The sequence below is a fragment of the Sylvia atricapilla genome, chromosome 2 (assembly GCF_009819655.1).
Source record: "Sylvia atricapilla isolate bSylAtr1 chromosome 2, bSylAtr1.pri, whole genome shotgun sequence".
Taxonomy (NCBI): Eukaryota; Metazoa; Chordata; class Aves; order Passeriformes; family Sylviidae; genus Sylvia; species Sylvia atricapilla.
The window spans coordinates 12,887,335-12,904,372 of NC_089141.1; the positions used below are offsets into that span (position 1 = coordinate 12,887,335).

The 17,038-nt window shown below is 48.1% G+C and overlaps 1 protein-coding gene across 9 annotated transcripts in view; it reads right to left on the reverse strand.

Moving 5' to 3' along the window:
- Nucleotides 1-464: 464 nt before the first annotated feature.
- The window catches only part of RCSD1 (RCSD domain containing 1), a 36,703-nt gene continuing 20,129 nt past the window's right edge, over nt 465-17,038 (reverse strand). For 2 of the 9 annotated variants that reach the window (XM_066340856.1, XM_066340855.1), the window contains exons 2-6: nt 9,499-9,606; nt 6,984-7,073; nt 5,651-5,722; nt 4,134-4,328; nt 465-3,545 (exon numbers count right to left, since the gene is read on the reverse strand). In XM_066340856.1, the coding sequence (XP_066196953.1) occupies nt 2,850-3,545; nt 4,134-4,328; nt 5,651-5,722; nt 6,984-7,073; nt 9,499-9,606 (1,161 nt within the window). In that variant the 3' untranslated portion in view covers nt 465-2,849. Of the gene's footprint in view, nt 3,546-4,133; nt 4,329-4,448; nt 4,592-5,650; nt 5,723-6,983; nt 7,074-9,498; nt 9,607-17,038 lie in introns of those variants that run through there. The other 7 variants (XM_066340857.1, XM_066340860.1, XM_066340859.1 and 4 more) reach the window with 5 other exon arrangements.

Genomic DNA, 17,038 nt, shown 5'->3' on the forward strand with positions numbered 1-17,038 from the left:
AGGAATGGGACACCCCACTCTCCCCCCCCGCGGCGGCTTTGGTTCGGCCCGGGCCGCGCGGTGCGCTGCGCCCCCTGGCGGTGCGGGGGGGGTCGCGCAGGGTCCCGGCGTGTCCCGGGAGCGCTCGGACCTTCCCGGAGCTGATCCACGGGCAGGACAAGCGCCCACGGGAGCCACAGGCATCGCCTTGGGATTCTGAGCCCACGGCACCCTTCTGGTTGGAATCCCGCTTGTCCCTGACCTGCTCTGTCCCGATAATGCTTCCTGACATCCTCATGTGTCCACGCCCCTGCATCGCAGACTTTTTTCCAAAAAGTCCTCCTTATTCCTCAGTAGTTGCTCTCTCAAATTTAAATTTTGAAGTCCTAATGCCAGTGGAAATCCCTGTTTTACCTGCTGCTACCAGTTCTGTCCATTCTTCCTCGGGCTTCTTCATCTCTCCAGGAGGGAACAAAACACACGGATTTTTGTTTTGCTTTTATTCCACCATTTATTTATTCTGTTTCTCCCTCATGTCCCATTCCCGTGCTCGGGACACACATACACGTTCTCTACACAGGCACACATAGATCTGTATATACAGTAAGGCACAACCATTCACATCCAGATGAGACTCTCTGCTGAGAGAAGAAACAGGGGGCAGCCCATGATTGCAGCCTGCCCTGGAATACAAGCTAGAGCAAGCAGATTAAAATGGATTCAAAGACAACAATGCTCCACAGCACGGCTCAAAAGGTTGTGGAGGTCGTGTTTGCCAAGAAGCCCATGATAATTCAGAAGGGGAAGCGCTGCTGGCTCTCAGCACGTGTGACCACAGTCCACATCAGAGTATGGACATTTTGTTCCGTGTGGCAAACACAGCTTCAGGCACTGCTGTCAGGAAACTGGTCACGGGAGGTTCTGACATCTACCTTCCCCCAAATACTCTGCAGACTAAAATCGTAGTGACTGCTAGCCCGTGACTTTTAGCAGCCCAAGAGAGAATGTAAATCTAGTACAGTACTTAGGAGGGACTGGCTGCCTGAGCTTCACCAATTCAGCCAGGCAACTCCACTGGAAACTCAGCCAGCTAGGACTTCTTCTTTGACTTGCACAAAATTAATTGGCTGTTTCCAGGAACCTGGGATGCTTTCTATACTGAGTGGCTCTTGGTGGCCACACACCAGAACTTTTAGAACAGACTGGATAGGGTCTGGAAGCGAGAAAGGCTGATGGGCAAGCAGCCCTTCTAAATCTGGACGGGAGCCCAGAGCCAGATAAGAGAACTTGCCCTGTTGACCTACTCAGCACATCTTTTCTTTGCATAGGATCTGCTGGTTGTCACTTGTCACCACACTAAAAGCACCCCAAAGCTGAAGCACACAGGACCTACCAGCCTACCATAGGCTGTTTCACAGATCAGCCCCACTTCAAAGGGATTTTATTTTTATATTCTGCATTTATATATTTGTATGATCCATGTTCTAGTTTTCCCCATGTTCAGGGTTCACATTGCCATACAGCACACATGGAGAAAACATACTGTTGCCTACTGTTAAAACATTATTTAGTGAAGTTTTAGAACCCAAAGTACTTTAAAAGAAGCTACCAAAAAGGGACCATACGTGTATGTATGTACATAACTGATGAACTTCATCTAAGACCAATGCAGGGGAGAAGAAGAAGACATTTTGGAGCAGGATGAAGAAGCAGAAGGACCATGAAGGTGGCTGTTGGCTCCAGGACAGCAGGTATCAGGTCTCTCAGTCCCCAAACATCACCAAGGAATGCCAACCATCACCCGAGTTTTGAAATCTGAAGAGATTGCATACAGTCTCTTGTTCTAGCCGTCCCAAAATATGATGGTGCAAAGCAGAGAGCCAGCAAGTGGCCACTCAGCTCTGTGATGAGTCTGGAGGTCTGGAGATTTCTGTGCTCTGCTCCTCTCCTGCCATTGAAGGTTTTCCAGTAGCTTCCATTTCGACTGGGTTAGATGGCTCCCATCCACATGTTAAGTCTCCTCTGCCCTGATTGGGTATGTCCTTTTGAGAAGGGAAAATAAGTAAGGGAATAATGAAAAATAATCATGGGTCTAAGCAAAGACAGTACTGGGAAGTCCTGGGGATTCTTTGGCGGTCTCTGTGCTAGGAGGCAAAGGTGAGCTGCAGCCTGAGCACCAGAATCCTTCCTTCAGCTCCTCCTTGCCAAACCAAGGGAGCGTTTGGAGAGGATGTGGTTGAGGTGATACACGTCCTCAGGCATCTATGGCTATGTTACCAGTGCTTTCAGAACACACAAGAAGGTGCATGAACAAGGCCTGCTTCAGCCAGCAGTCTGAAGTTTTTATTTATAGTGGCAAAGGCACATGCTTGTGCACTTTCAGAGCAGATCATGAAACTGGTGTGCCCTGGGTTTGCTGGAAAAGCTAACAAGCTAAACACACAGGGAATATATATATATATGTACACATGTATACAAACAACGTGCACACATATAAATATTTATATGTAAGCAGTCATACTGATATAGTGTATACATAATTACTGCTGGGGAAATGTACTTTTTACTGCAAGTACTTTCAGATTGCTTTCAAAACAGCAATGCAGAAGTGTGCCTGGTTAGCAGAGCCTCGTCATTATACTCAATCCAGGATCAGCTTTGCTTCTTTTCCATCCTCTCTGTAACACCACCTGGAGGGCTGGTAATTTTGAGTACCCTGCCTCACAGTCTCTGCAGGCCTGAGATCTGAAGATTTTGACGTGGGGGGAGCAGCAGAATTGTTGTGTTCTGTCACAGTTGCCATTTTTGCTAACAACAAAACCCTCAGGTGCCTTAGGAGCATGCTGACCCATCTTACCTGTGTGGCACAGCTATGCTGTGCCCTGGTCCTGTGTGACTGACACTGAAGGCTCACTGGCAGTCCCTAATCCCACTGCATCCTGTGCCACCGCTGTTTCTTCAGTGTCTGATGTTCTCTGTGTGTCTGTGCTCTCACTACACTCCTTTGTTTCAGCTTCAGCTTCCTCCTTCTCCTTGTCCCCCTTTCCTTGTTCACAAGCAGCGTTACGCTGCTTTTCTCCCTGGGGACTGTCACACATCTCATTGTTTCCAGAGGGAGCCTGAGGAGAGTTCTTCTCTCCTGGGGCATCATGACGCAATTCCTCCTCCTTTGTATTCCCTGTGTTATTCTTGCAAGGAGTAATTTCCTCTGCCTGTTTTTCCCCTTTTTCCCCGTCTTCTGATCTACTGGATCCTCTCCTTGAAGGAGGCTTCTCATCAGACTCTGCTTGTTGCTTCTGCTCTTTGCTCCCTTCTTCACCCTCTGATCTGCTGGATCCTGTCCTTGATGCTGGCTTCTCGTCAGACCCTGCCTGTTTCTTTTGCTCTTTGCTCCCTGTTTCCATCTCTTCTGTCTTGCTGTTGGGCCCAAAGACCTCATCTTCCCTGGCACCATTTTCTGGAGAGGACAAGTTGAGCCCTAAATCTTCCCCGTCTCCGTACTCGGACAGAGATCTCCGGAACCTCCGGGAGGGAGGCCTGCGCTTTATCGATCCTCGCGTCCGCACCTGCGAGGCAGGAAAAGCAGACATTGAAGCAGTCAGGGGAGTGGTAATAGAAAGCAGGAAAGCACAGCAGAGGAAAATACTACTGAATATACCAGCCTTTTCTACTCTTGCCAGTTTGTGGTTGAGGAAGGAGGCAGTACTCCAGCTGGTGATGGTGAATGCAGGTTAGAGCTCCTCACTTTAGTGCCCAGGGCTCTGGAGACACCTGACAAACTGCCATGCTCGGTGTGGCTCCCTAAGCCGAGCCTCAGCCACCTCAGACATTCACTGGCATGTGGCACCACCTGCTCACAGCGCTCCCTGGCACCAGCAACCACGTTACTGCTGAGCTGAGGTGACTGGGTCCTGCCCCTTCATCCCTTCCTTCACCCACTGGAACAAGAAGGCTGCTTGGAGCTGCTGGCAGGCAGAGAGGAGACTCAATAGAGCTACAAAAAGGCTGTTTGGAACCTGGCGCATAGATCTGCTCTCCTGGCCACAAATACACACTCTTACAGCAGGACTGAGGGCTCAGCCTCCTCTTCCTCTTCATCTCCAAGCAATAAGCAAGCCTTGTGAAATGGAGAAATCCTAGCATGCACATCCTACCTTGTTGTAGAACTGCAGCTGAGTGCTCTCTGGGGGCTGATCAAAGCTGACCGGCGTCTCACTGGGCTGGGACTGAGTCCCTGGACTGGTGGGCGTTGAGGGAGGAGTGCTGAATGGAGAAACCAGGACTTTCAGCCCAGGGCTTTTGGGGGACACTCCCGGCAGCAGAGCAGCTGGAGCAAAAGCCAGATTGGCCTGCAATGAAAAACCCTCATTAGGGGCACGTGTGACAGGACAGCAGTGTGTGCTACACATGATAACCACACAGGGGAACCCCTGCCCTGCCACATCGCTCAGCTGTCACAAGCCACAGACCTCCTGGTTGTGGGTTTCTCCTGGTGACACTGTCAACAAACAAGTCGGAGCAGAGAAATTATGACTGGACATTTGTCTTTCCCTGGCAGCTGGAACTCTGGACATGTTCTTTTGTCATCCTGAGGCCTTTTGGGATTTTCCAGTGACCCAGCCAAGCCACCACAGTCTGCAGTGGCTGAGCAGGCAGAAAATCTGAGCGTACAGAGAGCAATGGTTCAGGATTTAAACCCTCCTGCTTGTGCCCAACTGGAGCTTGCATTTTCCAGCCTGATCTGCAGGTCTTGCAGAATGACTTGTGCCGCTGTGAGAAGACCACGGAAAGCAGCAAGCTTGTGATTAACTGTGGCAAAACACTTCCTGCTGGCCTCTCACTGAGAAGCTCCCCTAGGCAAATGTCCTTGGGTGCATCAGGGGGGACAGTGCTATGAATAGGTTCAGGTTGTGTCAGGGTGGCCAGGAGGCTCTGGAGTGACACGTGCTGCCAGGACAGGCAGCTGGCAGGGGCAGGGCACTCTGTTTTCAGGCCACTGAGGGCTGAGCTGCCCTCAGGAGCACAGCTCAGGCACCACAGAAACATAAAAAGGGCAGGAAGTGCTGGGTGTGTTTGTGTCTATCTGTGGGAATCCAGATGAGGGAAGTGCAGCGCAGAGCTTCCAGGCACACACACACACGGGATACCGCCAGAGCCTGGAAAACACACCCCAATGCCAGGATTGTCACTGCCTGTGCTCCAGGCCAGCTCCCCAGTGGAGTGCAGAGGACTCAGTGTGAAAATTCTGTGAGGAAAAAGCTGGAGGAAGTCTCAGCCAGAGCTTCCCTGACTTTCTCTCAAGAGTTGCACTTAAACTGGGGCTCCTGCCCCTGCTCCCTGCTCGAGCAGTGTTGCTGCCATGCCTATGCCAAGCCATGTACTCCACAGATCAAATTATCCTGATCCATGCACTGACATGCTTATGGAAACACCTGGGGATCACTGGACTGCTTCTGGTGCCCATTACCATTTCCACACCTGTTTTGCCTTCCTCTTTGTCTGTGGTGGGGCTGGTTCCTCCCCAGTGAGGCCACTGCCCTGTTTACCTGGCTGTCACCCTTGGCTCCTGCATCCCCTTCCCTTCTGGCTGCTCTGCAAGGGAAGTAGCTGTGACCAATGCCAATCAGCTTTAATTCTCTGGGGAAGCCATGTGGCTTCTGCCAGGACCTACCTGCAGCTTTTCAATCATGGGTGAGCTTTTCACCTTGACCCTGGTCATGGAGCAAGTATTTGGTGATTGCTTCTGCAAAATAAAATGAAACAGAAAAACATCACAGTGTAGGAGGTGAAAAAGAGGAAATACAATAAAGGCAGAAAATTTGGAAAAGATAAGCAGAAACTGCTGGTACAGAAGCAAGTGAAGCTTCATATAGTGTTTCCACACCAAAGTTTCTTCTTCTTCATTCCTGACCCCATTCTCCTTTTGATCTCTAGCCATCCTAGTGCAAGATGCATGTACTCCTCCTCTGGGGTAAAAAGGCTGCTGTCTGAAGTGTCTGAGTTAGGTGATACTGGATGGCTCTGCTCCTACACTGCCTTCACTAAGGTATCTAGCCTGTGGCACAGTTTCCCCTGGTATTAGGTCAGGGCCAGGCAGATTAAAATTCTACCTCTTAAAGCCTTAACATTGGCATATATTGTGAACTGTCTGTAATGGGAAAGACTTTCTGCCACCACTTGAGTAACCAAGTTAAAGGATATCCAATTAGTATAAGCAGGAAAGGCCTAAATGGCAGGAAAGGTAGAGCTATGAAAAGGCTGGAAGCAGTTTGAGAAAGAGAGAGCATTGCTTTGAGAAGGGACATAATGCTTTTTTCAGAAAAGGGAGGAATCTAACATTTTAAAACTTAATGTTCCTTTGCCATGGAGGCAGCAAGAGCCTGCAGTTCACAGGTAGAAAGGACAAAGAACTACCTGCTTGTTAAGGGCAGGCGACAACATGAAATTTGGTGGGTAGACTTCATACTCTGAAATATAGAAGGACAGAAGTGACCAAAGAGGGCCTCAGCATAAAATTTTGTAAGTAGCAGCCAGCTTACTGGGACCTGCTCATTCAAGGGTCCTAAAGAAATATTCTGTGGGTATTGCCAACAAACCCTCTCTTCATTCTGGATTAATTATTCCCTTTTCCTGAAAACAGAAAAATCTCATGAGCAGAACTATTACCCCATTATGCTCAACAAACAGCATGGGCGCTCCTTGTTCAAATCTAATAAACACCAGCGGTTCCTGAACAGTGGTAACTGGATGGATACATCAGTGTGCCTAGGGTGAAAACAAAAGCAGCAGAAATGGTCTGTGCATCCATGCTGCATGAGCAGGGAACAGCATGGAGCTGACTCTGGGTCAGTACATGTGTGACAGCAGGGGCAGGTTTGCTGCTGCATGACTGATGGCTTTGGCTGCACAGCCTGACCTCTCTGCCACCTCCAAACTCATGTCTCAGGAGAGAGAACAGGTTGCAGAGAGGAAAGACTTTGTCCCCCTATTAAATTGATACTCACTTGCTCATCATTGTCACTTGTCTCAGTTTTATGGGAATACAAGGGAAGGGAGCAGGGTGGTTTCCTCCGAGTTGGCTTATGTGGTGGTACCTAAGAGAAGAAAACAACCAACTCAGCAGCAGGGAAATCAGGTTTCTTAAAAAGGAAGTGAAATTCAAGCACCAAAGGGCATGCTGTGTGAGTGACCTGCTCGGGAGGCAGGGCTCAGCCTGCCCGAATTAGTCATCCAAAGGCAGCAAAGGATGGTATTGACACATGGGTGTGCTTGGTGGCATCTAGAGCCCAGTCCTAGTGTTGGAAGAGTAGTCTGTATCTTTTTCTTTGTGCAACAATGTGTGTGACACTCTTCTAAGCTGTCCAGGGTGGAGAAGCCTTCCCAGAAACTTTGTCTGCAAAGCATCCTGCTGGAAACCCCTTCACACTGGAGAGGTTGTTACTGTTCTCTTTCCTGTCATTACCAGGATTTCCTTTCCATGAGTCTCAGCTGCTTACCTGGTTCATGATTTCCTACTTTGTGTCTCATATAATTTCGGGGCAAAAAGGGGAATTCTGACTTTTTCAGAATTTCATCCCCATTTGTTTCTCTTGAATGAAGGAAAGCAGCACACAAGGACAAGACCTCAGCTGCAACCTTAAATTTGACTATGAAACAGATTCTCCAGAGGAGAAGGAACAAGACAACTTAATGGCAGGGACACTGATTCCTTCTGAATGTCCTTGGACTCTCAGAACTATGAGAGAGCTCCCTAGGAAGGAAGGGACGCGTAGCACATAACTATTGCTCTGGTCTTGATGCCAAGCTGTCTCTATTTTTATGCCAGGTTTGTAGTCTCCTGCCAAGCTGTTAACACACTTTTCATGTGTTAAATAAATAATCCAAAATAACTGGCTAATATTTGGAATCTTGGATAATAGCCACAATAAAGTATTTGGATAATTGTGTTACAGTCTCACAGGCTGGCATGTGAAAAGTTGAATTATGGCATCTTTGTACTGGCTGTCTTGGAGGACCTGGGGACCTGGTGTCACTTAAATTCTGGAGGTGCTGCACCCAGCCATGGCACTGCTGCATCTCTAAGCAGCCCAGGGCAGCCCTGCCCTTATTCTTGTGTCATGCCAGGAAACAACAATGTGTCTTGTGGAAACCCCACCATTCTGCAACCGTGAAACACTGCGTTGTATCACAGTGGATGTGTCAGAGGTTCCCTGGTTGACAGGATTCCCCTCTGCTGGCATGGGCCAAGCAAGGGTTAAAGACCATCCCTTGGGCCATTAATCTGAAGCCAGCTTGAGAAAGATGGTGGGGAAGCGACAGATGGCTTGGAGAGAAAAGACAGGAAACTTTGTCCTCCTCTGTCTCTGGAGAAAATTAGTTTCCTCGCACTGTGAGGCCCCTCCACGCTGCCCTGGCTTGGGAGCAGCAGAGGCCTGCAGATAACACAAGAGAGGTCTGGGAACTTTCTGCCTTCTGAAGGCTGAGGGACTTAGTGCAATTAAATCCCATACCTTCAAAAGAGGAAATTACTGTAGTGGGATGGATGGAGTGGTGTGCTGGCAATTGGAGGGAAAAAAAACAGTGCTTGGGAAAAGATTTGCTATTCCCATCCTGGGAGTGCTAACCTCTGATAGATGATGGCATGCCAGCCCTGCAGGGCAGAGGTCACCACTGCATCCAGCCAAAGACAGGAGGGGTGACAGGGAGGATCCCCTTAGGGCAGGCTGCGATCAGGAGCTGAGTGGCAGAAGGGAGCAGTTCAGTTTCAAAAGGTGCCTGAAAAGTGCCACCAGCAAACATTTATGCTTCTAAAAGAAAAAGGCATAATAATACAGGAGGCTCTCTGAAAATGTCAATCTCCTTTCCTAAATAACCCTCATTTCCTTTCTTCCTAAGAGAGGTACTCTAGTGTTTTGCTTAGCTGGAGAAAGTCAGCGTGTGAGGCAATGCTTGGCATAGTGAGATTTCATTAAAATAAAGTTTCAGCATGATAGAGATTAGGCACAGAGTCTGAAATATCACAGGGAAGAGGCAATGAAGGTGAGTAAAGAGGCAGCTTTCTCTGAGACACACACAGAAGTAATAACCTGGAGGAAACCTCCTTTTGTGAACAAGATGCTGATGATCTGCCACTGGCTGCTATGCATCATCCGTTGTTTGTTTCTTTCCCCACTAATATTGGCTATTTCATTATTCATTGCTGCTGTCTGCCCACAAAAGCTAGCCCAAATAGGACATGCATGCACTGCTGTCTGCTGCTGTTGGGTAAATCTGTGCACCCTACCAAGCTCTGCAATATCCTGGTTAGTGTCTCTCCCAAAACACGGCTCTACCAAAACACTCGTCCACCAATCAGCAATGCAAGGAAGATACAGCCACAGCTTGCATTGCACGAGGAGATGAATCCTTTGTGCAGATCCAAAATCAAGGTGGATTCATGCTCATTGATGTTCCAGCAGGAAGAAACAAGTGATTAACTTCCCACTCGATTTCCTGCTTACCTCTTTTCCTGCACCTTACCTCTTTTCCAGGGATATTGGCTGCTTGCTCTTTGAACTTCCCTGCTAGCTGAGCCACTGAGGGTGATGCTGACTTGTCCACCTCTGAGTTGGTCTCTGCTGGCCTGTTCTGACAAACCAGGAAAAAGAAGTTGTGAGTGCAGGTTGGGAAAAGCAAGCCTGTGTATGTGTTACAAAGTTCAAGAGTAAGCAAGGACTTGAAGCAGAGTTTCTCACATCTGGCATGAATCAACCAGCCTGAGAGCAAGAAGTTTTGGAAGATGGGATTCAGCAGCATTTTCAAATATCCCAGAAAATCACTAGTTCATGCAGAGCCTTTCAGCTCCAGCTGAAGAGCCTACACTCATTAGTTTTTAATGGAAGCAAACCAGGTGTCTCAAGCCAAGTGTCTGTTCCTCTTATCCTTGCAGGGAGCAGATGGAGCAGGCAGTAATGTACATTCCCATACGCATCCTCAGCCCTCTCATACCCTTGTTACTGCCCCGGTCACCATCAGCTTTGCTTTTCCAGTGGTTCTGCTGTGAGAAGTCATTCCCAGTCCTCACAGCAAGCCAACATCTGCTTGGAGATGTGTCCCTTGCTGTTCTGCTTTTTTCTCAGTGAAATACTGAGGTGGGTGTGGTGGGGGGGAAGGAGGAAATACCATGGCTGAGAGAAGCTTCCCCTCCCCTGGGTCCACAGCAGGCTGAGAAGCAGAAGGTTTGTGCTGGAGTCTGGATGATGCAGCTCTTCCCACATCACAATGCCCTGGTGTCATCCCACATTTACCTTGTTTTCTTTGTTATGAGTCTATTGAGCAGAGTAAGTAGAAAGCCTTGAAATCAAAGCTGATTAAAGGAAACCTTTATTCTTCACCTCCAGTGTCTGATGCCAGGGAAACCAAACCAGAGGAAGTGAGAATAACTAACCAACAATTGTTACTCCAACCAGGAATAACAATCCTGATTTTGTTAGAGGTGCAGAGCTCAGAACAAGAAACCAGGCTATGAGCCATCAGTATGGAACCTCACACCTCACAGCTCCCTGTACCACACCATGAACCCATGCCCGGCACCACACTTCCCACCTCACTGCCTCAATGCCCTTTCTGCTTCCCTGGTTTTGTTTGCATCGTGGAAAAAGGCCTTTCCTTTTCTCAGAGAGCTGTAAATAAATGTTCCCACTAAATGTTATCTTCTTTTTCCCAAGCCCACAAGCTCCTGTAGGTGTCTGACACTCCCTGTTAAATTTCCCATACAATTTGGAATAGCTTTCCTGAATCCAAGGAAATCATTTCAAGCTGTGACCTTCACACACCTTCCCCTCATCTTTTCACCTTTCATTGGAGTAATTACAGGCAGGGAAAGTGGCAGATAATGGAATGGAAGAAAGAGTGAGGTAAGCAGATCAGCAGAGCAACCTGCTGCACATGAAAAATGATGGCTGGGCTAAGTGGGGAGGGACACCAGTTGCAAGATGCAGGCTGCGTCTCCCTGCTGTGAAGGGAGAGCAGGCTGGAAAGAGGAAAGAAGGAACAAAGAATGAACCTGGAGAATGCAGGATGGACTGGGAAGCTTGGCTCGTCAAACCAGCTCCCAGCATACCTGGGCATGGCAGAATGGACACCTGAAGGAAGGACTCAGCTGAAACTAAGCAGCTGCAAGTGCTCTGTCTGTGGCAGAAAGGCTGCCTCCCTCATAGTCCATTTTTCTCCAAGAGCTTCTCTGACAGCCTTTTGCCTTTACCCAGAAAAGACACTGAACTTCCTCTTGACCTTTCTGACCTCCTGTTTCTGGGGTGAATTTTTCCTTTCTTTCTTTTTCTTTTAATTTCAGCCCGAAAACACAGCTGCCTTTCTTTGATCCGAGCTGGGAGGCCAGCACGGTTCCATGGGTGTCTTGTGCCGGGGCGCAGGAAGCACTGAACATGCCATTCTAAGATTAGCTCCATAGCCCATGGGGCTGTGTCCTCCAGAAACTGCCAGCTGCACACTCTCCCATTACAGAAAATAAAGAACAGGAAAGAATCCTTTACTCAGGTCCCTTCTTACACTGCTGTGCTGTAGCCAGCTTTTTTGCAACTTTTTTTCCTGCCCCCAAGTGATGTGCCAGGTTCTGCCAGACCAGATGTGTCTTCTGCTCAAGGGAAAGTGTTGTATTTGGGTGCAGAAAGTTCCCTTCCTTGCACTGCAATGAGGGCATCATTCCTCTGACTTCCAGGAGCTGGGCTGGCAGTCTCCCTCTCCTCCTTCCCAACACTGTGAGGAAGGTGGGAAGCCTCATTTTATCACTTTCAACCCAGAGCATGTACCAGCCCTTAGCCTCTTCCACACCTAAGACTAAGACGTCTGCTTCTCTCACCCCAGAGCTCTCTCCTGCCTCACAATATTAATTATGCAATCTTTCCCACTCCTGGTCACGTTTCCCACCTTGGTGAAATAACCACTACTCTTCTAAATGGTGATGAGAAGTAGCTCTGCTCCTTTTCTCTCTTTCTCTCTTTTTGCAATAATGGTGAAATTACTCAGACATGATTTTTGTGCTTTTTGCAGCTAACTGCTGATTCTTTTCCTTTTCAGAATAAAATTGTGGTCAGTCTGCATGGGCTAAAACCACTGAGCTAAGGTTAAAAGCTTAGTCCATCAGTAATTTGGTGACTGCTACCCTGAGGTCTTTTACTGTTCCATAAAAGTAAGTGTCTAAGCATTGTATATTCTGAAAAGTGTTGGACAGCCTGTGTCCAAATGGCGATTGCATTATCGCATCAATGTAAGCATGGCACTGTCTGCAAAAAAAGGAAGTGCAACTACCAAGTTCTCTGTAAGGGGTTTGTTTCACTTTTCTCTTCCAAATAAGTTTATAAAATTGAGTAAATTTGAAAATGGTTTTCAAAACCATGTTTCTTAATCTGCTGTTAAAACTGAGCCCAGTCCCTGTTAACAGCACTGGGGAAGAAAGTTCTGCTTTTACCTGTGTCTGAGGTACAAATGTGCCAACTTGAATGTCCCAAACCTCTCCTTCCTCATGCATCACAGTCCTTGCCTCTATTGCTAGAGCAGAACTGCCCACCAACCCCTGACTCTGCAGATTGTGTGAAGGGAGGCCACTGTTTTTTGCACAGATCCTGCTCCCCTCACAGGCTGCCTGGGTCCACTGGATGCCCACAGAAATGGTCTGCTCCACTAGGTCCCCATAGAAATGTCCCACCATGTACCTGGTTTGACTGCTGAAAAGAGGGAAGTTCTACTGGCTGCTGCACAGTGGAGCATTTTGGCTAAATACCAGCTGAAAAACAGCAGAGATCTGTACTTCCCTCTACTACAAATCTCCTGACTTGTCTGCTTTTGCAGGTGGGACACATTTTGGCCAGACGGGTCACCTTTTATCTGAGAAGCAACCACCTCCACAGCACCTTGCGAGGCTGGAGTGTCCAGCAGCTATGAAATCAGTGATGATTACACGATTTTTGGTACTGGTCCTGTGCAACTATCAGCCCAGTTCTCATGCAGCTGCATCCAGACACGGTTTTGAGGCCAGTCTGATCTCCATGTCCCTCCTTTGTTTCAAAAAAGCTTCACAGGAATGATTCCCTGCAGCCTGTTCTCATACCAGCCCATCATGCCAGATCCTGTGCTCACACAAGTGCCCCCCTGTGACTCTCATAGGGATCTTTTCCTTGCTGCACACACAATCTACCTCAGCAACAACAAATACAGCAAAAATAATGACAAATATAATGTCTCAGAGGCAGATACAAGAAGGCATCCAAGGCTCAGGGCTAGTGTCTGGATTTCAGATCCAGAAAGGGTGATAATTCAGCACCCAATGCTGCACCATGAGAAGGGAGTTGTCAGAATGCTAGAAGAAAACTAGAGAGTGTCAGTGTTTTTGGGGCACAGTTTCACAGGGCCTTGGTTTCAGACAGCTTATGTTTCCAACCACTCACTCTCCCCTGACCTTTCCTTTCCCCCTTCCCCCCTCCCCTGCACCCATGTGAATTTGTGGGGCTGTGCTGTAAACTGGATCACTGAAATGATCTAGGCTTAAAATACACCCCTTAACTCTTTACACGGTTATTTTTAACCCAGATCATTTCAGCCTTGGAGTTCAAAGCACAGCCCAACACGTGCTTGCCCTGCTGTAGTGGAAAGGGGTGGCAGGGGCAGCCTAAAGCACAGAGGGAAGGGCTTCCCTTTTAACTGCTCCAGCCAGAGCCTGAGCATGACATCTCTATGTGTCCTCCTGTGCTGACAGGACAGAAAAATCATATTTTTGCATGCCTGCTGGTAGCGGCTGGTCTGGTCTGGTCTGTGGCACCGGTGTTTCACCCTGCACCACCCACTTGAGGTGCAGCCAAGTCCAGGCCACAACCTGTGAGCCACCACAGGGAGCATATCACTGGCAGGAAGTTGCCATTAAGCCCCCACAAAACGCCCGTAAGTACTGTGTCAGCCATCCCCAGAAGTTCTGCTTCAAAAGCGGCAGCCAAAAGTGTAAGCAGGTTTTCTCTGCTGCATGGCAGAGGCCAAGCTCTACTCCTGTAGGACCTGCTCAGCTAAGGAAGGGATGAGGATGCATCTGTGGAGAGGAAACTCTTGAAGTCAAAATAAACCACCATCACACTCTGCCTGGAGACCAGCAACTGAGAAGCAGTGTTGTGGTTTTGCTGGGATTAAAGCATCAATCCCATCCAAGGCTCTGGATTTCAGGAGGGAATGCAGCTTTCTGCAGACCCTCGTTTCCCTGCCTGGTTCAGCTCTCTGAAGGCAAAGCATTCTGCACAAAGCCTTCCCAGGGCTGGCCCTTCTCGTTTCTCAGTGAGGTAGATGCAGGATTTGAGGAGCCAGCCAGCCACAGCCCTTGTCTGCACAGGAAAGTTTATACCAAACCGAGCTGACTCTCTCTCTCAGCTTGCAGGGCAAAATACAGTCTTGATCTGATCGAGATGCTGCTTTTCTGCCTAAGTGAGCTCATTTGCAAACGGCTTGGCTGAAAGGAGCTGTTCTCAAGCTCTCAAGTACCTGACTCTGACACAGAAAGCAGCATTTTGGGAATGATACCAAAAGCTGCATCGGGGAATCCGGCTCCTTTCAGGGCTCCCCAGGGGCTGGAGGGGTGAATATCACCTACTCCTGCCTCTTCCCCAAAAAGGTTCCCCTGCAGAGCTGGGGCCTGATGAACTGGAGATGTTCTGCACACCTCAGACCAAGCAATAGAGGAGTGATGACCACACAGCTCCACTCACTGGGGTGACGATTCCCAGCGGCAAGAGCCAATCCCTTCTCCCTGACCCATCTTTTATTCAACCACAGAGGCCAGCTGCAGGCAAAAGGTCACTGAATACTCACACAGGGCATGATCTAAGGTACGCTTCCTGTTTATCTGCAGAGGACATGAACTTCTGCTCTGGAAAATGCACCACAAATGCATCTCAGTTATTTTGGCTCTTGCATTTTTTTAAGTGCAGATAAGATTAGATGGGCAGCTCATAAGGAGCTCCTCTTCAAATCAACTAAAAAAGCACAAGAATAGTTTTTAATTAGGATTGGACCCATGCTACTGAATGGAAAAAACCTCTCTAATATGTAGTTTGCAGTTTCACTCAAAGTCATCTCTCTGCATGTGACATTTAGATAAATCCCAACTTGCACCTTCCTGCCAACATAACCTGAACCGATTTGTTTATCTGTACCCATGCAAGTACATCAGTGGCATCAGGATCATACTGAAAGGGGAACATTGTTTGCACCAAGAAAGGAGAGGCACATAAGCTGGGTATATTTAAAACACAAACTCCCCCAAAAGAGCAAACTGAAAGACGAGAGGGTGGGAAAACACCTGAATCACAGCATGAGGAATCAGGCAGCACAAAGCAGGAGATGCTGCTACCCACAAGCTGAGCCTGCCTGTTCTCTCTGTGACCCACAAAAGCACACAGGCTGAAAACAGATTGCCCAGGAAGTGGGTGGGCTCACGCTAGCCTTGGCCCATGGTTTACATCCCTAGAAGGAAATCTCACGACGCTTGTTCCGACTGGAGCTCAGCACCACGCTGGGCCCCTGGCTCAAGAAGCAACACATCTCAAGATGTAAGCCCTGAATAAACAAAACTCTTCTTGCTACAGTGACCCCTCTTCATCCCAGCAAAGCATCCCTCTTCCCATTTCTCTCTTTACTCCTCTTCACAAATCATTCTCACTGGAGACCTTCCAGCTCTCTGTTTCAGGAGGGATTTATGTGATTTATTTACTCACTTGGCGTCTTATCTGGCAAGGAAGCTGCTCCTTGTCTCATTGTAGTAAATTTTAATTATTGGCAGAAGCCCCAGCTGGAAGTGGCTGCAGCTGTGCCTCTGTGATACCTCATAGCCAGTCCTGTCCATCACTGTGTCAGTGTAGCCTGTAGCACCTTGGGAAGCGAGGCCAAAGCCTTTCCTACCATTTACTGTCCAGCAGGAGAGATATTTACTGTGCTGTGCTCCACCAGAGCAAAAGCTACCCTGTGAGCCACCTCTGCACCTTCCTCTGGTGGGGCTAGGCTAGCCCTGAGAACTTTGTGAGCATTTAGAGCATTACCACAGTTACTTTCCAGAAGAGGACAAGACAAGAATATCTTGCAAGTCTTTCAAATGTATCCTAAACACTACCAAAAAAAAAAAAAAAATCTATCTTCCTGCAATGTTTTCTTTGATCAGCCTTTACCAGATGCTAAACACCTCTATTTCGCAATCCCAATGAGAATAACTGGTCTCAGAGTGCTATGGGCCCCTCACTGCTAGGATGCAGGAGTGAAACATAACAGAAAGCTGAGCAAAGAAAGTAAGATTTCCACTTGAAAGATACAAGAAGAATTCTGGGGCTGATATCGGTCCGCAAAATCTGGTTATGAATGAATGTAAGGGTTTGTTGAGGAGTACAATGATGACCCCAGCATGTCTGCAGAATCCTTGGCTGTTGTTTGTCAGGACTGGCATTTTTAATGTTGTGCAAACAGGTTTCTAGTTTGACTTGCAAAAAAAGGAGTTAATGTCTCATATGACAGTGTGCACAACTGTGCAGAACCATTGCATGTTCAAGACAAAGCTTCATCTGCACTGTGAAGCGTCAGCCAGTGCAGAGGAAGGAAGCCTCCCCATCTGGTTGATGTCACACCCAACAGATTCATTCTTGCAGCTCTGGGGAAAGTAATCTGTGAATGATATTGTGAATGCTGGAGTTTGAGCACCAGATTTCTGAGTACTCTGCAAAGACAACAGGACTTCAGACTAAGTTTGGGACCAGTCTGAGCTCCTGGCCCCAAAGATGGGGTTTTAGACTCCTCTGACCCAGCCACACATCTCTTCTGTACATAACTCTACATATCTGTAGATTGTGGTTTCCTTAAGACAAGGGAGTGCTTGTTAATTGAGAAATGTCAAAAAAGTAAAGAAATATTAGACATGGAAGTTTTGGAGGTAGACAGGAGGAGTTAAGGAGTCCTGCTTACACGTGCTGCCTTCAAGGCAGTCAGTGTTGTTAGAACCTAGAGATCCCTAGCAGCTCTCCTCAGTTCCCCCTGAAAACAG